At 45.4% G+C, this 25056-nt stretch overlaps 1 protein-coding gene across 1 annotated transcript in view; it reads right to left on the minus strand.

The window, feature by feature from the left end:
- LOC145343992 (aldo-keto reductase family 1 member C23-like protein) overlaps positions 1 to 24555 on the minus strand; it is a 61617-nt gene extending 37062 nt beyond the window's left edge. The window contains exons 1-3 of the mRNA XM_080190601.1: positions 24408 to 24555; positions 12832 to 12999; positions 5447 to 5563 (exon numbers count right to left, since the gene is read on the minus strand). Coding sequence (XP_080046727.1) covers positions 5447 to 5563; positions 12832 to 12999; positions 24408 to 24497 — 375 coding nt within the window. The 5' untranslated portion in view covers positions 24498 to 24555. The remainder of the gene's footprint in view (positions 1 to 5446; positions 5564 to 12831; positions 13000 to 24407) is intronic.
- Positions 24556 to 25056: the final 501 nt, after the last annotated feature.

Consider the following 25056-nt stretch of genomic DNA (forward strand, 5'->3'; position numbering starts at 1 on the left):
GGTTGGACTTAAACCTGGTGTTGTCAGACTTCTTACTGTGTTTACCCCAGTCCAACGCCGGCATCTCCACATCATGCTGGCTCACAGCCAGAGATGCAAGTCAGTATGGACAAATTTTCCATGGCTTGTGACAACTTTGGACTCACCAACAACATTAAAAAGACCAAAGTCATGCACCAGCCTGCTCCTCATGCACCATACACAGAACCCATAATCACAAAGGGCAGAAACTACAGGCAGTGGACCAGTTCACTGATCTTGGCAGCACCCTCTCCCAAGCAGTAACTATTGATACAGAAGTTAACTGCAGAATAGCAAAGGCAAGTTCTGCTTTCGGCAGACTGCGCTCTACTGTATGGGAATGTCGAGGAATCAGCCCAGCAACAAAACTGAGGACCTACAGCGCCGTGGTACTCACTACCCTCCTGTATGCCTGTGAAATGTGGACTGTGTATCGAAGGCATGCAAGACAGCTCAATCATTTCCACATGACTTGTCTTTGCAGAATATTACACATCTGATGGCAAGACAAAGTACCAGACACTGAAGTTCTCTCTAGAGCAAGTCTACCATCAGTGCACACACTGCTGATGAGAGCGCAGACCCGATGGGCAGGTCATGTCATCTGTATGTCAGACAAGCGCAGACCCAAGCAGCTCCTTTTTGGAGAACTCTCTGCTGGAAGACGCTCGCATGGAGGGCAGAAGAAACGCTACAAAGACACACTCAAAGCCTCCCTGAAGTCGCCTGACATTGACACGATCGCCTGGGAAACGCTGGCACAAAACCACCCTACCTGGCATTGCCTCATCCACAAAGGCTGTCAAGCTCACAAAACAAGGTGCATTGCTGAAGCACAACTTAAGTGTGAGCTGCGCAAGTCCACAGCCACCAGCACAACAACTACAGTGTCTACACAAGTCTGTCCAATATGTGCCAGGGCATTCCGTGCCCAAACTGGCCTGATCAGTCATCTTCGGACACACCGAAACCAGCCTCAAAATGACTAATGGTGTCAGTCTTCATCAATGATGATGGATGAACAACAAAGGCAGCTTGTTCCAGACACTCACTATCTGTGTGAAAAAATTGCCCCTCTGGACACTTTTGTATCTCTCCCCTCTCACCTTAAACCTATGCCCTCTAATTTTAGACTCCCTACCTTTAGGAAAAGATATTGACTATCTACCTTGTCTATGCCCCTGATTATTTTATAGGCCTCTATAATGTCACCCCTCAGCCTCCTACGCTCCAGACAGAAAAGTCCCAGTGCATTCAGCTGCTCCTTTTAACTCAATCCATCAAGTCCTGGTAGCATCCTAGTAAGTCTTTTCTGCATTCTTTCTAGTTTAATAATATCCTTTCTATAATAGGGTGACCAGAATTGCACATAGTATTCCAAGTGTGGTCTTCCCAATGTCTTGTACAACTTTAACAAAACGTCCCAACTCCTGTATTCAATGTTTTGACCAATGAAACCAAGCATGCTGAATGCCTTCTTCACCAGACTGTCCACCTATGACTCCACTTTCAAGGAGCTATGAATACGTACCGCTAGATCTCTTTGTTCTGTAACTCTCCCCAGTGCCCTATCATTAACTAAGTCCTGCCCTGGTTCAAAATGCATTACCTCACATTTGTCTAAATTAAACTCCAGCTGCCATTTGTCAGCCCACTGGCCCGACCGGTTCCGCTGTTTGGGAAATTGGACCTTTTTTGACCTCGCAATGGAGGACTGGGCCCAATATACGGAAAAGATGAAGTATTTCTTCAGGGTAAATGACATAACCTCAGATGAGAAGCAAACGGTTATCCTGCTGACTGCATGTGGACCAACAGCTTTTGCGATTATGGACAGTTTAACTTTCCCGGAGGCGTCGGACACAAAGTCCTTCCAAGAGTTGTCAAATTTAGTGCAAGAACATTATGACCCTAAGCCACCCCTGATCCTGCAGCGGGACCATTTTTATTCCATATTTAGAGAAGCAGGAGAGTCAACCACTAGTTTCTCAACAAGGCTAAGATGTCTGGCGGAGGCTTGCGAATTCGGGGGGGGGGGGGACACTAAATGAGATGCTCCGAGACCAGTTGGTGTGTGGAATTAATGATACGACTATACAGAAATCCCTGTTAGCGGAAGCCCAGCTGGACAGTAAACAGGCATTACAGTTGGCCTTGTCGTTAGAAAAAGCAGTAAGTGGAGTGCATGAGCTCCATGGTATCCCGATGGAGGTAGAGACCAACATCAGGGAGATTGGGTTAGGGGACTTCCACTACGGTAGCACCCTCTGGAAGGATTTGGATACAAGGGAGCCCAAGTCCACCTACAGAACGCACTTACACAAGGTCAGGTTAAGCCCAGAGTGATAGCAGTTCCTGTGGAGCCCTGCTGGCACAACACTGCAACCTGCCACTGGTAACCATAACAAAGAGGAAAAGCAAGTCTCCTAAACCAACATGGCCGAAAAGAACATACAGGCCAAGAATGCACTCCCTGGAAACTTCCCCTATTTCTGACAGGGAATAGCGATGGCAAAATCAAAACCCATCAAATTGTCAGTGGGACTAAATGGACGTTGACACAGGTGCAGCCTTATCAGTCATAATGTTTAACAAGATACACACTGGACTCTAGCCCTTAGCTCTGACCAATACTTCGGCAAAGCTCAGAACCTATACGGGGGGGAACCACAAAGTGATGGGTACAACCCATGTGCCAGTTACTAACAGGAAACAATAAGACTTGGGACTGAGTCTATTAGGGTGAAATTGGCTAAAAGAAATCCAGTGAGATTGGACAAGTATCTTCCAGCTGGAAAGTGGTGAGGCCCTGAGCAAATATCCAGAGGTTTTTCTGGAAATATGTAGGGACAAATGAGTCAAGACAAAATTGCACATCAACCTGGAGGCTGTCTCAAAGTCCTAGGTCAATGTGGAGATCAAAAGATTACAGCACAAAGGAATAATAAAACCAGTTCAGTTCACTGAATGGACGGCACCTGTCAGATGGCTCGGTGCACCTTTGCAGCGATTTCAAACAGACAATAAATTCTTACTCTCAGCTAGACAAATACCCAACTCCCAGGATTGAGGGCCTGTACACAAAGTTGGCAGGAGGACTCCTATTCACAAAACTGGACATGAGCCACGCATACCTGCAATTATGGATGGATGAAGATTCGCAAAAATTCACCACTACAAATATGCTGAAATTCCTCTTCCAGTATAAAAGACTGCCATTCGGGGTTTTGTCAGCTTGTGCCATATTCCAAAGGACCATGGAGAGCATCCTACAGGGGTTACCACAGGATGCCATTTACCTAGACGATGTCCTCATTGTGGGTAAAGCAACGGCGGAACATCTGCAGAACCTGGAGGAAGTTCTCAGGAGATTTGCAACAGCGTGAGTGCGTCTGAAAAGGGAGAAATGTGTCTTTAGTACCACAAGTAACCTACCTTCTGTATAAAGTGGTTAAATCAGGCCTATGTCCTCTGGAGGATCCGGTGCGAGCAATAAAAGACACTCTTTCTCCCACAACCATCCAGGAACTACGGTCATTTTTAGGACTGGTAACATACTACAGGAAAGTCATACAGAATAGGGCCTCTATTCTGGATCCTCCATCAGTTGCCAAAAAAAGGGACAAACTTGACAATGGTCGGCCCACCAGGACAGGACCTTCAAGAAAATTAAACAGCAACTCTCATCCAAAAATGTACTGGTACGTTATGACCCCAAGGAGGAATTAATACTCACCTGTGATGCATCCCTGTATGGAATGGGCACAGTCCTGGCACACAGATGGCAGGACAGACAAGAGCAGCCAATAGCGCGTGCCTCCAGGACCCTGGCATTGACAGAGCAAAGATATGAAAAAGGAAGGACTGGCGGTAATCTTCGCCATCAAAAAATTTCACCAGTATTTATATGGGCGAATATTTACGATCGTAACAGATCATAAACCCTTGCTGGGACAACTGAAGGAAGACAAGCAGTGCTGCCGATAGCGTCAGCCCAGATCCAGCATTGGGCATTATTGCTGGCAGCATATCAGTATCAACTGGAGCACCAACCAGGGATTGAAGTGGCAAATACCAATGCCTTAAGCTGGCTACCGTTATCAGACACCCCACCATTGGTGCCCAGAATGGAGAAGACCGTGATGACATTAAACTTTACGGATACCCTCCCAGTGGATGCACACAATATACGCCAGTGGACTCAGAAAGACCCTGTATTGGCAAAGATAAAGCATCTGGTGCTAACAGGGCAGTTGAAAAGACCGGTCCATCCACAGTTCCACCCAACTGGAGCAGTGGAAGATGGGATGCTGCTGTGGAGAGCACAAGTCATCATCCAAAGGAAGGGCTATCGGGACACACTGGCCAAACTACACCACGGGCACCCTGAAGTATCAAAAATGAAAATGCTGGCCAGGAGCGATATTTGGTGGCCAGATCTGAACGTAGACATAACAAAACTGGTAGGACAGTGCCAGAAGTGCCAACAGGGGCAGAAAGCACCACTGGCAGCCCCTCTGCACACGTGGGAATTGCCAGGCAGACCATGGTCTCGATTCCATGTTGACTTTGCAGACCCATTTCTGGTGATAATAGATGCCAATTCCAAGTGGTTAGATGGCAATAAACTGAACTCGGCAAACATGATGGTAACCATTAAGAAACTGCACACCTCGTTCACAACGCGTGGAATCCCAGAGGTATTAGTTTCCAATAATGGTTCAGTGTCCATCAGCCTAGAGTTCACAAAATTTATGAAATCAAATGGGATCCGGCACATCAAATCAGCACCTTACCACCTGGCATCTTTGTATTGGCCTGAAGTTTCAGTGATACCCAGCCATCTCAAACCCAACTAACAGAGATCTTGTTACTAATATTGGAATCATTGTGTCTCCTTTGTCTGGCCAATGGCCTTTATTATCAAGTGAATGCGTTCATATTTTCAAAGCCTCTTTTGCAGCCTTTGTAAAGAGATCCAAGAAATATTGTCAACATCAAAGTGCAAGTGGTCTCCTGAATAACTAAATAGGCCAGTGCTTGCGGCCTGTGCAATTTCAAAATTGGCCAATCAAGCACAGGTTTGTGGAAATGATCATCTTTCAGGTCAGCCCTGGTTTTCAGATATTGATGTCTGTGCCCTTTTCCTCAAAGAAGTCCACCAAACTCCAAGCTGCAAGATCCAGAGAGGTGGAGCTGTCACTTGCTCAGTTGGAGAATTATCACAAAGGGGAACTCTGGCTAACATTTTCATTCCAAATCTGAGGACAGTGGTTCAACCTTGATGGAGATCAGCTAACCCAGCACAGACCAAAGATTGTAGCTGGGAATTCACACCTGTTTAGCTCAGTCCTAGACCAAGCCATTCACCCTGAGGCCGGGGAGCTCCACCTTTCACAAGTACATCCACTCATTTGTATTTTACCTTCAAACCCATAGGCCAGTGTATAAGGTACAGGTCAACGTAATCCAGCTTCAGACTCTTCAATGTTGTCTCAAGACAAGCCCGGACCAGGGCAGGAGAAAGGTAGGTCATCCACAGCTACAGTCAAAACACAAGGGTTGTTAGTTCAATCAGCAAACAACCTAACATAGTTTCATTTAATCAAATCATTAAAGTGTCTTCTCCCTCCCCGCCCCCCAAAATCTTCCTGGCATTGTTAAAGTTTGTCATGTTCTGGCTACCAAGCAGAATTTTAACCCTTTGGCCAATTGTCCACATTTTGTCTAATGGTATCCTGCAGTCTCAAGCAGAGTTGTGACGTTTAGTACATTTGCCTTAGATTGCTCTCTTTAGGTCAATCACACTTTAAATAGACATGTATCATAAATAAATAAGTTGCAGTTCTGCCTCCGGTAGCTACAGCTCTCGGGATTCTTCGTTCAATTATAACAGAGACTACGGCTCTGAAATCGGAGCAGGCAAGGCTCACAGAACAGCATTCTCCATTGGGCTTGGGTGCAATCTTACCAGCCTCAGGCGGGCATGCCGGTAAAATTCCAGCCTACATTTCAAAAAGTATTTCATTGGCTGTAAAGCCAATTACTTCTCTCTAAGGGTGGTGAATCTGTGGAATTCACTACCTCAGAGTGGGGTGGATGCTGGGACATTGAATAAATTTGAGGAGATAGACAGATTTTTAATTAGTAATGGGTTGAAGGGTTATGGGGAACAGGCAGGAAAGTGGAGCCAAGGCCGAGATGAATCAGCCATGATCGTATTGACTGGTGCAGCAGGCTCGAAAAGCTGAATTGTCAACTCCTGCTTCTAGTTCTTTTGTTGTTAAAGCACTTTGAGACGTTCGATTGTCATAAAACGTGCTCTAGAAATACCTTCCCCGCAGGAAAATAAGGAGTGGTCGCCAATACAAGATAATCACCAAGAAACTCAATCAGGAATTCAGCAGAAACACCTTTACCCAAGAAATTGTGAGAATGTGGAACTTGTTACCATAGGGAGTGGGTGAAGTGATGTACTGTTACAATTCAGGGGAAATTAGACCAGAATATTAGGGGAATAGAACTAATTATTTATGGTAATAGATTCCGAACATAAAATACTGGCATGGACAGGTATATCGACATCAACTGGCAGCAATTTTTATCTTTACTTCCCAACAGTGATGCTGTCTTCACAGAAACAAACCCCTTCCACCACCATTATCTCCTTTGGGGGCCATGGTCCCACAATTTGGGCCACCTCCCAGAAATTCGCTCCTTGCCCTCTTACTCGGCATGGAGAGGTTTCCTGTAATGGCTGCTGCTTCACTCCCTTGCCCTTATCAACCATCCAGACATGCCATGGTGATCTGTTGTGCCATCTGGGGGTGACACGGAAGGCTTTTTGCACATAAGTCCTCCCCATCACCACTGAAGACCTGGCATGGAGCAGAACCCCCATAATAGGAAATTCAGATGGTTAACGGACACCCAGCTGCCTGTTTTTTTTTGCAGTCTTGGTCTCCCAATGTGGAGACCTCTTTGCAAAACCATTTAGCACCATGGGGCTGGGCATGAATCATTAGCAATGAGAATTTCATTTTGTTTTGTAAGTTTCAAAAAACAAAACATTACAACACAAGAACAAGCCCTTCAGCCGTCCAAGCCTGCAACGATCATGCTGCCTGACTGAACTAAAACCCCCTGCCTTTCTGGGGACCATATCCCTCCATTCCCACCCTATTCATGTATTTGTCCAGAGCCCCTTAAAAGTCAATATTGTATCTGCTCCACTACCTCCTCTGGCAGCAAATTCCAAGCACCCACCACCCTCTGTATAAAAACTTGCCTCATACATCTCCTTTATACCTTGCCCCTCGCACCTTAAATTTATGTCCCCCAGTAACTGACTCTTCCACCCTGAGAAAATGTTTCTGACTATCCACTCTGTCCATGTCCCCCCAATCTTGTAAGCTTCTATCAGGTCGCCCCTCAACCTCCATCGTTCAACAAACCAAGTCTCTTCAACTTCTCCGCATAACTAATGCCCTCCATGCCAGGCAACATGCTGGTAAATCTTTTCTGTACTCTCTCCAAAGCCTCCACGTCCTTCTGTTAGTGCGGCGACAAGAATTGAACACTATATTCCAAATGTGGCCTAAGATTCTATGAAGCTGCAACATGATTTGCCAATTCTTAAACTTAATGCCCTGGCCGATGAAGGCGGGCATGCCTTATGCCTTCTTGACTATCTTCTCCACCTGAATTGCCACTTTCACTGACCTGTGTACCTGTACACCCAGATCATCTGCCTATCAAGACTCTCAAGGGTTCTGCCATTTACTGTATATTTCCTATCTTTAACGTATATTACCTCACATTTGTCCAGATTAAACTCCATCTGCCATCTCTCTGTCCAAGTCTCCAAACAATTTATATTCTGCCGTATCCCCTGGCAGTCCTCATCACCATCTGCAAATCTACCAACCTTTATGTGTTATCCACAAACTTACTAATCAATCCAGTTACATTACAAACAGCAAAGTTTCCTTTAAAGTTTTGTTTTTGTTACCATGCTACCACTTACTTTTTATTGATGATAGGTCCCATCTAAAGAGCACAAAAATAGGGAACAGCTGGATGCAGTTGTGCAGGAGGACTGTTTTAGGGACAATAAACTAATCAAATAAATATGAATTTATTAAAAGGGATCATAACCAATATTAAAATGAATTGTAATAAATATTTGGATTAAAAGACGCAGTAGCTACATGCTTACATAAGCAGTCAATTTTACACCACTAAAACTTTACATCCTGGAGATTGAGGGGGTAAGGCGGTGAGGGGGGCTGGTGGTTTAGACCAGGCTTTTCAGGCCAGGGGTGTTGGTCCAAGTGGGAGGTTGGATCGGGAGGACAGTGGTAGGGTGGCATGTGTATTTGGTGTTGGGGCGGGCCAGTATCCTGTCCTGGCAGCTTCTGTAACAGGTGCTAGGCTTGGACCACTGTATGGTGTGGTCAGAACTCATTCGGTTCTGCATCTGGAGGTGGGGGTTGGGGGGGGGCACGGTGGGGGGTGGTTACTGACACTTTAACAACCTGCTGCTGGAGGACGGGTGGTTCCCTGTCTTGTCATGTCGTTTCTGGGCCGGCTGAAGAAGGAAGTGGGGAGGATTCCCTTCCTTGAGGCCATGGAGCGATGTGGGCAAGACTCACATCTGTACCTTCTATCAGGTCTACACAAGGGGGAATGACAAAGAGGCAGAAATCCAGTATCGAAGAGTTGGAGAAGATGGCATTCGACCTGGAGTCACATCTCAGTCAGCTCAATGAGAACCCGGCCCTGTGGCTGGCATACAGGGAGAAAAAGGGCACGCTACAGAATCTTGCAAGCTGTCGGGTCCCGCGGCACATACGCAAGGTCACAGATCTGGATTCTTGCAGACCTGGACCGTGGCTCCCTTGAAAAAAGACATACATCTGTCAGCAGCTCCGTGCGCTGTGGCTGACCATGGATGCTTCATCTTGGATCCAGAGGAAGTCACAGCCAAAAACTCTTCTCTGTTCTCTCCAGCAAGGATACTTGCAGAGTTTTGTGGGAAGACCTGCTGCAGGTCAGCCCGGACAGCACAGGAAAGTGCGACACTCCCCTGGGTTTGATAGAGCTGACCAGTGTCCTCTCCAAGGGCAAGTCTCCGGGGCTAGACAAGTTGACTGTGGGGCTCTTAATGGTGTTCTGGGGTCCCCTGTAAAACGACTACACAGGAAATTGGGGGAAGAGTATCGTGACCGTGGTTGTGGCCTCAACTTGACTTTCATGTCTTCTCCCCAGAACCCTCATCTCTCATGTCAATCAGAAATCAGTGCAACTCAGCCGTCAAAATCCAGACTTCATCAGAAACATGAAAGGTATTAATCAACTAGGAGAAACTGTATAAAATGCCCCAGTCCCTACATGTCTACTACCCAAGAGAGGATGCCCCCCCTGAAGTGATTACCCACTCAATCCCAATTGAACCCTCAAGACAGGCAACCTACTTCTGCTGTGCTGCCCTTAACGGGACACTCACTACTTTAAATTTAATGTATGTCACTCGTTCTAGTCTCTCTGACAGGGGGAGACCATCCTCAGCATTCACCCTGTCAAGTCCCCTCAGCATCTTATATATTTCAATGAAATCACTTCTCAGTCTGCTAAACTCCAATGAGCATAAACTCAATTTGCTCAACATTTTTTCAGAGCATCATCGGCTCATCCCAAGAATGAGTCGAGTGAACGTTCTCTAAACTGGTTCAAATGCTGTTGTATCTTTCTTCAAATGCGATGACCTGAAGTCTACACAATATTCCAGATGTGGTTTCACCGATCTGGTCTCCAGATGTGGACTTCACTTCTTTCCCCACTCCCAGAACTGTGATAGGGTTTAATAATATCCTTTCTATAACAGGGTGACCAGAATTGCACACAGTATTCCAAGTGCGGCCTTACTAATGTCTTGTACAACTTCAACAAGACGTCCCAACTCCTGTATTCAACGTTTTGACCAACGAAACCAAGCATGCCAAATGCCTTCTTCACCAGACTGTCCACCTATGACTCCACTTTCAAGGACCTATGAACGTGTACCCCTAGATCTCTTTGGTCTGTAACTCTCCCCAGTGTCCTACCATTAACTGAGTAAGTCCTGCCCTGGTTCAATCTACCAAAATGCATCATCTCGCATTTGTCTAAATTAAACTCCATCTGCCATTTGTCAGCCCACTGGCCCAATTGATCAAGATCCCATTGCGACTGGAGATTCTTCTGCACTGTAGGGGTTCTATGATCATATTGAATGACAGAGCAGGCTCGAAGGGCCAAATGGTCTACTCCTGCGCCTAGATTCTACAAGCTCGCCCATTGCTGAGATTTTCCAGTCCCACTGAGCGCCAAATTCTCCGTACTTGCTGGCAACAGCAGCCAGACGTAAATGGCTGGAGAGTTCCGGCCATTATTTCAAATTTCCAGCATTTGCAGTATTCTGCTTTTCATTAAAAAAAGGGATTTCATTTCTGATGCAACTCAGATCACAAGGAGAGGAAATTAGATAAACATATGAGAAGAGAAGAGAATAGGTTTTGATGCAAGATGATGATGAGGGAAGAGGGAAGATTTGGGGCTGGGTTGGACCTGTTTCTGTGCCATATATCCTTTATATTTCTCTGTATGCTTCAGATCACTGGCTAAAGTTTGATTCAACATTAATGCTGCCTTTCTCTCCTCAAAATTCATTACCTCGCTCTTGCTTTTCCTCAACTCCTCTGATTCTTCTGCTGCTAGTATTTGGTGTCCAGTTGTTCATAGCCCTTTGTGTTTTCTAAAGTTTTATAACATTACATGCCTTGTACAGCAGATGATGGGAGGTCATGTGGCGCAGAGGGTAGCATCCTCCCTCTGAGCCAAAACTCTGGGTTTGAGTCCCACCCCAGGGCTTGAAGACCAAGGAAGGTGTGTTCATAACTTGACCAAACAGGTTGAGTGCCAACCTGAAAATCCAATGGCAGGCAGCAAGAGTAGGAAAAACCCCCTGGTCTGCCATGTGATGGAAAGGAAGTTGGTGCCTCTACTCTCACTATCCATAGCTCCAGGTTACAATGTAAAACATCCCTGTTTCCGTAACAACCCAGACTCCCCGAGTGAACTGGAAATACATGACCACTTTTACTGGCAATGTATTAACAATGGGAGGGGGTCTTTTAAACCATGATTCATTTGTTAACATTGTTAAACTGATGGAATACAGGTCAAGAACTCAATCAATGAATTGGGAAGGCAAAACAAAGTATCTGGAGTTTGTTCCTGCTCACTATCTGGGGGCCCTACTGACGAGTGGGGATCCAACACTTGAAGCCAAATTCTTGCTTTCGGGTCAAGTATCCAGAGTCGGGTGCACATCAGAGTTAGATTTTTCCTCTAGGGGCAAACTGCCCCTCAGAGGCAGCAGAGTGGTTAGCACTGCTGCCTCACAGCGCCAGGGACCTAGGTTCAATTCCCAGCTTGGGTCACTGTGTGGTGTTTGCACACATTCTCCCCATGTCTTCAGTGATTTCCTCCAGGTGCCTCCCACATTCTGAAAGACGTGCTGGTTAGGTGCATTAACTCAAACAGACACCAGACTATGCCAAGTAGGGGAAATTTCACAGTAACTTCATTGTGTTAATGTAAGCCTTGTGACTAATAAATAATAAACATTTTAAAAAAAGGAGCTGCCAACTGCCAAGTCAGGCTGTTTAAAAGGTCATCTGGGACTTTGCCCCAGTTATAATAAAACATCATGACCATCTAGTCTTTGCTCTGCCTCATCCCACACACACTCCCCATGTACTTATGCAACCTCATCCATTCACCTCATGGCCCTTCATACCCTCCATGCAAACGAATGCCCTTCAATCAACTCCCATAGCCCTTTTCAGCCCCATGCCACTTGTGCCAACTCATGGGCAAACAATAGTGGGTGTGGGTCACCTATCCTCCATGCTGACACACCTAGTATCCAGGCTAAGACAAAATAAAATCCTGAATATCTATTACAAATTCAGTGTCTTAAAACAAAACCTTCTCGTTGATACATGGCCAATCAATATATTAAAATTTTTTCAAGTGCTTAAACCCTTATTAAAAGCAAACATTCATAGCTCTGCATCAAAAATAACCAATCCCTTTATAACCACACAGAGCTGTCAAATTGTGAACTTACAGGCTGCCCACTCTGATAATATTTAAGTTGTGAAGTGATTAAATAGTACCAATTCTATAATGATAAACTTCAGGTTTGTCAATAAACATTTATTGAAATTGCTAGCATTATTTTGTTTCAACTGAGTCACAACAGAATATTATTTTTCAAAATTTAAAGGGCAAAGGAGACAGCTCCACAAAATGTAGTCACTTTTTACACATGTTCATGTCTACTCTCAAAACTCCAAAGAGTCCCGAAGATTTAGATCTTTTCCTCAAATTCGCAAAGCTGGTGTCATGTTTCAGAAACCATACCATCTATTCAAAGTCACTCGCAGATGAAGTTAAACTTCTCTGAAATACCCCCTACTCCTTGCTGAATCCACTATTTTTCTCCTACTACAACTCCCCTCCCCTACTTTCCACATGTCCTTTATCACCCAGCTCTATGCATTCCAGATCCCCACTCTCTCTTGCCTGTTACTTGTACCTCTGGTCCCCTCCCTTTGCCTCCTCGCCTTCCATTTTTATAGACGGGAAATCAACAGAAATTGCTGTATACTCAGGGGGTGAGGGGGCGAATCTAACCTGAGGGAACTTATCCAAGTACACAGCATTCTGCTGATAACCTATGTTTAAAGGAACATCTCATACCTTGCTGGTGTAGAAAATGTCTTCCCGCTTCACCGTTCCATCAGCAATCTTAGCCCGAATGGCCTCACCAACCTCATCTTCATTGCCGTACATGAAGGCTCCATCCAGGTGGCGGTATCCAATTTCAATGCCAGTCTTCACAGCTTTTACTGTCACACCTTTATCGAGCTGTCAAAGCAAGCCACACATCAGAGCTATAATCAGAACGTATGGCTATGTACATTACCCACTCTCACCTCCCAGCTAGGCCTTAAAAACTGCAATTGGCAATACGGCGATTTCAATCAGCTTGTGGGGCAGGAGCATGGAGGCTTGGGGGATAGGACTCCAATTCTATTTCTGCAAGCCTCCATCCCCACTCCAGCACGGAAAGGAGAGGGGGACAAGATATTGCCTCAGCCAGGACATCCGATTCAGATAGAGTTTTCCACCAGCCCCCCTCGGCAGGCTTTCTGGCAGCAATTGTGGCTCACCATAGGAAGATGGTGCCAAAGTCATGCCATTGGGGAACCCACCACAGGGGCAGGGGTAGGGGCTCACTTTCAACAAAACCAGGAAATCTCAGAGTCAGAAACATACAACATACAAAATTCTGAAGGGGTCTGATAGGGGAGACATTGAGAGGTAATTTCTCCTGGCTGGGGAATCTGGAACGCAGCAAAGGTGCAGGGAAAGTATACGATCGTTCAGGATCACAATGAGGAGAAATTACTTCACTCAAAGGCTGGGACCTAGCACCTAATGATGGTGTGGGTACAAAAACCCACCAGGCCCAAAAGTTGAGAATCTCGCTGGTCAGATTGTTTTCACATCCTTTCACCCCAGAACACCTCCACCCCACCCCCCATTGATGTAATGGTTCTGGGTGGGAACCTCATTTACATTAATTACAATAATATTAAAAGGCTGCCCTATCATATTGTCCACCATATTTGGATCTCCCCCCTCGACAACATCGTGTAATGTCAGTTTCCAAAAATGGGAAACATGCAAAGGGAACCCATTGGAGGTACACAGGTCACTACAATGCCAGTTTTCCTGCCTCAGTCACCACACTGCAGAAAACAGAAATTTCTGCCCTAAGGGTTGTGAACCTTTGGAATTCTCCAACCCAGAGTGTTGTGGATGTGCCATCACTGAATATATTTAAGGCTGGCACAGAGATTTTTGGTCTCTGAGAATTAAGGGATAGGAGATGCAGCCAGGAAACTGGAGTAGGAGCCCATGATATTGCATGCACAGCAGCCATGACGAGTTATATGATCTACTTTTGCTCTCATGTCTCAGAATGACATTATCATTGCACAGCACACACCTTTAGACTGGATTTACAGACACCAGCTCTTCAGATCATTCTAACCAATCATGTTTCACATGTACAATATATTGCTATCTCTAGAGCACTGAACTGAATTGATTTATTATTGTCACATGTATTGGGATAGTGAAAAGTATTGTTTCTTGCGTGCTATAGACAAAGCATGCCATTCATAGAGTACACAGGGAAGAAGGAATGGATAGGGTGCAGAATATAGGGCGGGATTTTATGGTCTCGCTCATCCCAAAACCATAAAATCTTGCCTGAGGTTCACAGACCTTATCGTGGTCCGCCCCTTGCCTGCTCCGATTCCCACGGTGGACGGGCTGGTAAAATTCCAGCTACAGTGTTGTGGTTACTGAGGGTGCAGAGAAAGATCAGCTTAATGTGTGATAGGACCATTCAAAAGTCTGATTGCAGTAAGAAGAAGCCGTTCTTAGTTAGCATGTAATCTCAGACTTTTGTATTTTTTCCCAATGGGAGAAAGCTGAACAGAGAATGTCCGGGGTATGCGCAGTCCTTCATTATGCTGGTTGCTTTTCGGCAGAGGGAAGTGTAAACAGTGCCAGTGGCTGATTTGAGTGATAGACTGGGCCAGAAACTGAAATTGCAACTTTCTGTTCAAGCATCACAACTTAGGATAGTTACTCATTCACTTCAGGAGCATTTTGAAACATCTGCCTCAGTAATAAGATTTTTTGCAATCATCTTGCAGACAGTGCTCTTTTTTTGCTTTGATCTGGTGGAAATCCTGTTAAGTATTTAAGTAGTTGTATGATTGCTTTAAATTCTTGTGCATCAGTTGCTAAAATTGTGCAGGTACAGCAGGCAGTAAAGGCAGCAAATGGTATGTTGGCCTTCGTAGCCAGAGGATTTGAATTTAGGGACAGGGATGTTTTGTTGCAATTATATAGGGCATTGGTGAGGCCACACCTGGCATATAGTGTGCAGTTTTGGTGTCCTTATTTGAGGAAGGATGTCCTTGCTATAGAGGGAGTACAGCAAAGGTTTACCAGGCTGATTCCTGGGATGGCAGGTCTGTCATATGAGGAGAGACTGAGTCAGTTATGATTATGTTCAGTGGCGTTTAGAAGAATGAGAGGGGATCTCATTGAAACTTATAAAATCCTAACAGGGTTAAACAGGGTAGATTCAGAAAGAAGGTTCCCAATGGTGAGGGAGTCCACAACTAGGGGTCATCGTTTGAGGATAAGGGGTAACTCTTTTAGAACTGAGAGGAGGAGAAATTTCTTCATCCAGAGGGTGCTGAATGCATGGTAACACATTCAACTGCCATAAAATGTAGTTAAGGCCAAAACGTTTGACAGATTTCAAGAAGAAATTAGATATAGCTCTTGGGGCTAAAAGGATTAAGGGATATGGGGGGCAGGGGTAAATCAGGATATTGAATTCAATGATCAACCATGATGGAAATGAATGGCGGAGTAGGTTCAAAGGGCTTACTTCTGCTTCTAATTTCTATTTAAGAGAAAGCCTCATGATTTGATGATGATATCATTGGGGTCTCAGCTGAATGCAACTCCACCGTCAGAGACAAGCCTCTGCCGATGCCTCACACTGGTTTGAAACCACCCTGGCCTCAGTTCAGAAGGTCTTTAATGAATAGCCAAGATGAGGAATGCTGGTTTTAACTTTTCTCTTCCTGGCCCAGGGCACTGATGCCAATCATAGGCCTCTTGTCACTACCTCTGCTCTCTGCAAGCTCACAGACTGAATTCCAGCCCTGGAACTTTATGGCCTGGTCCTCCATCGGGCAGGGCCTTTAGTTACCGGAGTAATGCAGCTATCAGTTTTAAACTAACATTAAATGGTGAAGCAGGGCAGCTTGTGGATTAGGAATGAGATCCCAGCTCTTCATCTTTATCCAGTTTATCCGTCTGAAACTACATGTATCACAGAGATACATTCCTTCACACGCTGCTGGTGCAAACTACAGATGCCACTACTTACCTCTATTGGACCCTTGGGTCAACCTCTATCAGCTCACAATGAATCCTTTTGGTCCTTTTCCATCTGTGGGAAAAGCTCCAGCAATGTGCATCATTAAACTGTGCCCCTCAAACAGCTCTCTGATTCACTCCCTCTCTACAAGTCTCTGAAACCCTGGCTGAAACTGAATGTTCCATCAAACTCAGCAAGTCTGGCAGCATTTGTAGAAAGAAGCAGAGTTAATGTTTCAAAGAACAAAGAAAAGTACAGCACAGGAACAGGCCCTTCGGTCTTCCAAGCCTATGCCGATCATAGTGTTCTAGCTAACAAAAAAAAACCTACCTTACTTGGTCCATATCCCTCTATTTCTCCTCTATTCATGTACCCATACAGATGGCTCTTAAATATTGTTAACGTGCCTGTTTCCACCACATCCTCTGGCAGTTCCAGGCACCCACCACACCACCTCCCTTAAACTTTCCCCTCACCTTCAATCTGTGCCCCCTTGGAAAAAGCCTCTGAATGTCTACCCTGTTTATGCCTCTCATAATTTTGTAGACCTCTACCAGGTCTCCCCTTAGGCTCCGTCCTTCCAGTGACAACAATCTTAGTGTATTCAACCTCTCGTTATAGGCAACACTCTCAAGACTAGGCAACACCCTGGTGAACGAGCTTTGCACTCTCGCCATAGCTTCCACATCCTTCTGATAGTGTGGTGACCATACCGCACACAATACTCCAAATGCAACCTAATCAAAGTTTTATATAGTTGCAACATGACTTCCCAATTCCTGTACTCAATGCCCTGGCCGATGAAGACAAGCATGCCATATGCCTTCTTAATCACCTTGGCCACCCATGCTGCCACTTTTAGGCAACTGTGGACTTGCATGCCTAGGTACCCATGTTAATGTTCCTAAGGGTTCTGCCATTTACAGTGTCATTCAAACCCAAATTTGATACTCCAAAATGCATTAGCTTGCATTTATCTGGATTAAACGCCATCTGCCATTTCTGTACCCAATCTATATCCTGTTGTATCCTCTTTCAATTCTCAACACTATCGGCAACTCCACCAATCTTTGTGTCACCTAATCGGACCACCCACATTTTCCTTCAGATCACTTATATATACTACCAGCAACGCAGGTCTCACACTGATTCTTGTAGAACACCACTAACTACAGATCTCCATTCTGAAAAACATCCTTCCACCATTGTCTTCTAATATCAAGCCAGTAGGCTGATACCGGAGTTGAGGGGGTTGAGCTATGAGGAGAGGCTGAATAAACTAGGCTTGTACTCGTTAGAGTTTAGAAGAATGAGGGGAGATCTCATTGAGACGTATAAGATGATGAATGGGATGGATAGGATAGAGGTGGAAAGACTCTTCCCGCTCAAAAAAGACAGTAGGACTAGGGGGCACAGCCTCAAGATAAAGGGGGGGCGGTTCAGAACGGAGTTGAGGAGGAACTTCTTCACTCAAAGGGTGGTGAATCTCTGGAATTCTCTGCCCGTTGAAGTGGTGGAGGCTGCCTCGCTAAATATTTTTAAGAAGCGGGTTGATGGGTTTTTGATAAGAGAGGGGATTAAGGGTTATGGGGAGAGGGCGGGAAAGTGGAACTGAGCCACGACAGATCAGCCATGATCTTATTGAATGGCGGGGCAGGCTCGAAGGGCCAGATGGCCTACTCCTGCTCCTATTTCTTATGTTCTTATGTTCTTAGTTGCGTATCCATCTAGCCAGCCCACTCCAAATCCAATGTGATTTTAGTTTTTGTACCAGTCTGCCATGTGAGACCTTGTCAAACACCTTAAAGTCCACATAAACCATCTATAGCCCTTCCCTCATCAATTTTCTTTCAAATTTAAATGATCCTTCTACAGACTACACTTTACCCAAGCACAGACTTCACAATATTGGCCTCTCAGATTTTATCTGCTTGCAATTCTCCATTTACAACTAGGTGGCGTCTCTTCTAATCTCTGCCGGGTTTATGTAACCTAAATTATCACTACGTGCACTTTGGAACTGAGTCCTTTTGGTCAAACGCTCTTGGCTTCTCCTCCTCATTAATCATTTCTTACCGTTTTACTTTTTAAAGGCAACCCACCTCTCTCCAGATTGTCACCACCCTCTGGGTAAAATGTTTTTCCTCACATCTCCCCTAAACCTCCTGCCTCTTGCCTTGAACCTATGTTCCATCAAGGCTGACCCTTCAACTAAAGAAAACAACTATTCCTTAGCCAGCCTGTCCATGTCCCTCAATCTTGTACACCTTGATCAAGTCACCCCTCAGTCTTCTCTACTCCAATGAAAATAATATGCTGACATTGGACTGGGGTAAACACAGTAAGAAGTCTCACAACACCAGGTTAAAGTCCAACAGGTTTATTTGATAGCAAACACTACTAGCTTTCAGAGCACTGCTCCTTCGTCAAGTGAGTGGGAGACCTGTTCACAAACAGGACATAAAAAGACACAAACTCAATTTACAGCTAATCAAGTCTTAAAGGTACAGACAATGTGACTGGAGAGAGCATTAAGCACAAGATAGAGATGTGTATTGTCTCCAGACAGGACAGTTAGTGAGATTTTGCAAGTTCAGGCAAGTCATTGATAGCGTGACATGAACCCAAGATCCCGGTTGAGGCCATCCTCATGCGTGTGGAACTTGGCTATCAGTCTCTGCTCAGCGACTCTGCACTGTCGTATGTCATGAAGGCTGCCTTGGAGAACGCTTACCTGAAGATCAGAGGCCGAATGCCCGTGACCACTGAAGTGTTCGCCAGCAGGAAGATTTGCCTTGTGATTATCGAGTGGTGTTCATTCACCCGTTGTCGTAGTGTTTGCATGGTCTCTCCAATGTACCATGCCTCGGGACATCCTTTCCTGCAGCGTATCAAGTAGACAACATTGACCGAGTTGCAAGAGCATTTACCATGCATCTGGTGGATGGTGTTCTCATGCGAAATGATGGCATCTGGTGTCGATGATCCGGCATGTCTTGCAGAGGTTGCTGTGGCAAGGTTGTCTGGTGTCAGGGTCACTGTTCTCCTGAAGGCTGGGTAATTTGTTGTGGACAATGAACTGTTTGAGGTTGTGCAGTTGTTTGAAGGCAAGTGGGGGTGGCCTTGGCAAGATGTTCATCTTCATCAAATGATACGTTGAAAGCTCTGGAGGAGATGTAGTAGCTTCTCCGCTCTGGGGAAATACTGGACAACCCTGCCACAACTCTTGCAACGTTGTCTACCTGATATGCTGCAGGAAAGGATGTCCTGAAGCATGGTACATTGGAGAGACCATGCAGACACTATGACAATGGATGAATGAACAGCGCTCGACAATCACCAGGCAAAACTATTCTCTTCCTGTTGGGGAACACTTCAGTGGTCACGGGCATTCAGCCTCTGATCTTCAAATAAGCTTTCTCGAAGGCGGCCTTCACGACACATGACAGTTCAGAGTCACCGAGCAGAGACTGATAGCCAAATTCCGCACACGAGGACGGCCTCAACTGGGATCTTGGGTTCATGTCACACCATCTGTAACCCCCACGACTTGCCTGGACTTGCAAAATTTCACTGTCATGTTTGGAGACAATACACATCTTTTTAACCTGCACTTAATGCTCTCTCCACTCACTGTCTGTACCTTTAGACTTGATTAGCTAAATTGTGCTGTAAATTGAGTTTGTGTCTTTATATGCCTTGTTTGTGAACAGATCTCCCACTTACCTGACGAAGGAGCAACACTCCAAAAGTTAGTGGTGTTTGCTATCAAATAAACCAATGAAAATAACCCAAGCCTACACAACCTCTCTTCATAAATGTTCCATTGCAGGCAGCATCCTGGTGCCTTATCTCTGCACCCTCTCCAGTGCAATCACATCCTTCCTATAATGTGCAACCAGAATTGCACACAATACTCTAGCAGTGAACTCAAAATTCTATTCAGCTCCAACATGACTTTCAACGTGTTGCAAACTAAGAGGGCACAGATTTGAAGTGATTTGCAAAAGAAACAAATATACTGCAAGGGAAAACATTTTCACACAGCAAGTGGTTGGGGTCTGCAACGCACTGCCAGGGAGTGAGGTGGAATGATGGAAGGTGAGGGATACAAGGAAGATGGCTTTTCCTGCGAGTAAGATCATTGGAATAGAAAGACCATGTGAGAGCAATCTGTGGAAGGTGTCTTCTTGGAGACCAAGGTTAAGAAGAGGACGGATTAGTGGAACAAATTCATACCTTGGTATAATTGCATGGCCCTTATCTGCACTGTGGAACATTGGAATTGGTGCTGCAAGACTAATTCAACTCCATGTGACTTCTCCCATTGTAGAATCCGGTTCACCCTCTAACAGTCAATCAACCGTGTGCGCATGCGCGTGTTAAATCAACCCCTTTGTTTTATCTGATCTCGGGTGTGCTGTGCGAGTTATTATAAATGACACCATTTATAAAAATGAAAATCAAAAGCACCTTTCAGTATACAGATGGGTAGTGAGACAAGGAATCAGGGCTGTTTGAAATGAATCTCCCTCTTGCACATAATTGCTCAAATCCTTCATGTCCCACACATCCCAATCTCGATAACCTTCACCAGCTCCACAAACCCTCCTCCTTCCACTGTTGCTTATCCCACAGTTTAATGTCCTACTGTGCATTTCACTGTGTGGTCCCAAGCTCTGGGATTTTCCTCCATCATCTACATCCATGCCCCCTGCTTTAACAGACCATTTAGCTCAGCAGTCTGTACCAGCATCTTCTCCTACTCCATCCACCAAGATGGCTTTGAATGCCTTTCTCCTTCCAAGTATTTGTCTAGCTTCCCATTAAACACATCAATGCTACTACCTCAACCACTCCTTGTGGTAGCTCAGTGTCTGACAATGCTCTTGTGAAGTGTCTGCAGATATATTATTCTGTTAAAAACAAAGAACAACCCGGCACGGGAAACAGGTCCTTCGGCCCAACGAGCCCGCGCCGTCATTTTAAAGCATTTTCCTACACCTACCTTGCCCCGTGTGTATGCGAATGGTACTCCTACTGTAGCCAGATTCAGGGGAGAATAGTGTAGGGTCAATTTGGTACACCAATCAGCCTAAGAGCACACCTTTGGGGTGTGGGAGGAAACCGGAGCACCCGGAGGAAACCCACGCGACCACAGGGAGAATGCACAAACTCCCACAGACACTGGCCCAAATCCATGTATCTGCACAGCTAGCAGTGATAGTCACTGAGCTGTTGTGGTGCCCGACTGCTGGTCCAGATTTAAACGCACACATCAACACGAAGTACTAGGCCACTCTCGAAACATCCAAGAGTAGCCCACGCACGACCCACGGTGTGCATGCCCCTCATTAAACAATACAGGTGGACCGACACCTGTGGATTAAAAGAGACAAAAACATTAACATGTAGTATTACATTTCCAGTATCGACCCGAGGCTCTGACCCTTTTTAAAACCGTCTTATATAACCCTCCATCCCTGTTTCACTCATGTGCCTATGTAAGTAAACCTTAAACAAGTCCAGCGTGCCTGCCTCCACCACCTTACTTGGTAGCGCATTCCATACCCCCAAGACCCTCTGCGTGAAAAACCTCCCTCTAGTATCCAAATTATACTTCTCCCCCCTCACCCTTAGATCGTGACCTCTCGTGATAGTCGTCCCCAATCTAGGGAAGAGCCTGCCACTGTTGACTCTATCTATACCCTTCATTATTTTATACACCTCTATCAGATCCCCCCTTAATCTCCATCTTTCTAAGGAGAAGAGCCCCAGTTTACCCAATCTTTCGTCATAACCCAGTCCTTCCATACCAGGCAGCATCCTGGTAAACCTCCTCTGCACTCTCTCCAGGGTCTCCACGTCCTTCATAATATTACAAGTTGTTAGGGAAAAATAGAATTTCCATTTAAAGAAAGTAGCATTAGTCAATTTTTCAAGGAGGTAAAACTGGGCAAAACTTGGAATTTGATTTCCGATCAGCCATATTCTGGTCAAATGGTGAAACAGGCTCAAGGAGTTGAGTGGTTGACTCCTGTTCTGATGCTCTGAGGAGCAGTTCATAGTACAGACAATCATTGGCCATTGAAGTTAGTCCCTTATTCTCCACAGATGGACAGGGACTGAAGTCAATACTTCAACCCAAGTTTGCATTCTGCACATGGTATTGTGCATTTAGTGTGGGTTCTCTGAATGGAGCTGTCTTCCCCAATGAGACCATTCCCCTGACAGCACATTTATCAAACTCTGTTCCTTCTATCAGTTCTGGGTGCCGTACTATAGGAAGGATTTAAATGCATGAAAGAGAGAGAGTGCAGAACAGGTTTACTACAATGGTTCCAAGATGAGAAACTTCAGTTATGAGGATAGATTGGAGAGGTTGGAACTCTTCTTCATGGAGAGAAGAATAAGAGATAGAGATGTTCAGAATCATGAGGGAGCTGGACAGTAGATAGGGAGAAACTGTTCCCACTTGTAAAAGGATCAAAACTAAGAGGAAACAGATTTGAAGTGATTTGCAAAAGAAACAAATATGCGAAGAAAAACATTTTCACGCAGCAAGTGGTTAGGGTCTGCAACGCACTGCCAGAAAGTGTGGTGGATGCAGGTTCAATCGAAGCATTCAAAAGAGTGTTAGATGATTTGAATATTTGTAAGGGTACAGGGAAAAGACAGGGGAATGGCACTAAGTCATGAAGCTCATTTAGAAAGCTGGTGCACATATGATGGGCCAAATGGCCTCCTTTGACATCTGAACAATTCTGTGATTCTACATTCCCTCATTCTAAAATACTTCAAATAAAAAGTTGCCGGAAAGTACGACATGATAACAAAAGGAGTTACACTCATCACGATAATACGAGACAAGACAAAAGGATGCTATTCTGTTCATTAAGTTATGCCAGCTCTTTAGCTCATCTATCACAATCACTTAGCCCTGAAATGTTTTGTCATCAAATATTTAAGCAATTCCCTTTCCTCCCCAACTCCTCTTGGAATTACAGAACAGTTAGTATTTGCACCAAGTAACTCTTCAGCTAGCTATTCAGCCATGTGTGGCATCGGAGATGAGCACAATCTTGTTTTCACTCAGTTCCCATAAACAGACATACATATGAACCCATACCCTAGACAGCAAATCAGGAGCAGAAATGCTGATCTCTCTTCTCCATAACTCATTGGATCCTGAAACTAATTGAAATTCTCACTACCTGGCTAGACCCAACTAACCCTGGCCCAGAGTACAGCATCCCCTGATCTTTTATAGCTGAAAAACTGTTAGCAACTGCAGACTAAGACAGGGAAACTGGCCTTGTTTAGCTTCACATTCCTAGTTTTTGTCAGTTTTCCTCACGTTCCTCATCTTCGAATACCTCCCCAACTTCCCTTCCACTGAACCTTCCAAACCCATGATCACTACCATCTAGAAGGACAGGAGCAGCAGATACCTAGGACACCACCGCCTGGAGGTTCCTCTCCAAGTCACTCACCATCCTGATTTGGAAATATATTGCCGTTCCTTCACATCATTGAGAAAAATTCTAGAACTCAATCCCTAACAGCACCATGGGTGTACCTACACCACATGAACTGCAGTGGTTCAAGAATGCAGCTCACCACCACAATTCTAAAGGTAATTAGGGATGGGCAATAAAATGCTGGCCTAGCCAGCAACACCCACATCCCATGAAAGAATAAAAATAATTCTTGCTACATAGAGTGCTCCAAACCCCAGAGAAGAATCCTGTGATCTTTGCCTATAGAACTAATATCTTATACAGGTTTTACAGGCTCCACTTCATTGAATCTCTGCAGTGCAGAAGGAGGCCAATCAGCCCATCTCACCTTCTTCCATAACCCCATGTATTTACTTTGCTAATCTCCCTGACACTAAGGGGCAATTTAGCATGTTCAATCAACCTAACATGCACATCTTTGGAGTGTGGGAGGAAACAGGAGCACACACACAGGAAGCCCACACAGACATGGGGAGAACATGCAAACGCCACAGATGGTCAGCCAACGCCAGAATTGAATTGGAGTGCTTGGCTCCTCTCAATCTTTTTGCACCAGGTTTGGGAAATGCAGTCTCAAAACCTGCGGGCCTAGGTTTAAGTTGTTTAAAACCAGAGAGAGATGGAGTGATGGTCCAGTCTCAGTTGCACCAACGGTTAAAGTGGGAAGTGGGTCTGTGGCCGCAGCCGATTGAACCTCGGTAATGAGTCTCCGCCGTGAAATCAGAGGCTGCTTGTAGGCAGCAGAGCGCCAGTCTGAACGCGAAAGAAAGTCTCACCTGGTCCGGGGAGGAGGTTCCCAGTCCCAGGATTGGGATTCTGTTCCCATCACTCAAGGGGAGACAGTGTTGCTCCGTCCCTTCACTCATCCCGGCCGCAGTTTGAGCTGTGAGTCCCAGCTGATAAAGCCTCTTCCTTCCTGAGGCGACCTCCCCTCCCTCCAGCTTCCTGATGCAGGGCCCCGCCCCTGCTGCCAATGCCTCTCCCCATTGTTCACACCCTCCGCTCCCCGGGACGGAAGATCCCGCCAAGTGGAACGGATGGAAAGTTTGGCTCCAGCTCCTTTCTCAATCTGACAAGGTCATTTTTGTTTTAAAACCCATTTAATTGAGGTGAAGTCGCTTTTGTCAAGGAGGAAACACAGCGCCTATTTTATGCGCCCACAAACTGTTGTGATCAATGATGGAAATTTGGTGGCGGCCTAGTGGTATTTGTCATTGGACCAGTAATGACCTGGGTCATGCTGGAAGGACCTGGGTTCAAATCCCAACGCTGCTGCTGGAACTTGAATCCAGTAAAACAAAATCCGGAATTAAAAATGTCTAATGGCGACGGTGAAACCATCGACAAACAAACGACATCAACAAGTATAACAAAGTCCTTCAATAGTAACGTCTGGAGGCTTTTCCCAAAATTGAAAGAGTTGTC

The sequence above is a fragment of the Carcharhinus amblyrhynchos genome, chromosome 6 (assembly GCF_965287045.1).
Source record: "Carcharhinus amblyrhynchos chromosome 6, sCarAmb.v2.hapA, whole genome shotgun sequence".
Lineage (NCBI taxonomy): Eukaryota > Metazoa > Chordata > Chondrichthyes > Carcharhiniformes > Carcharhinidae > Carcharhinus > Carcharhinus amblyrhynchos.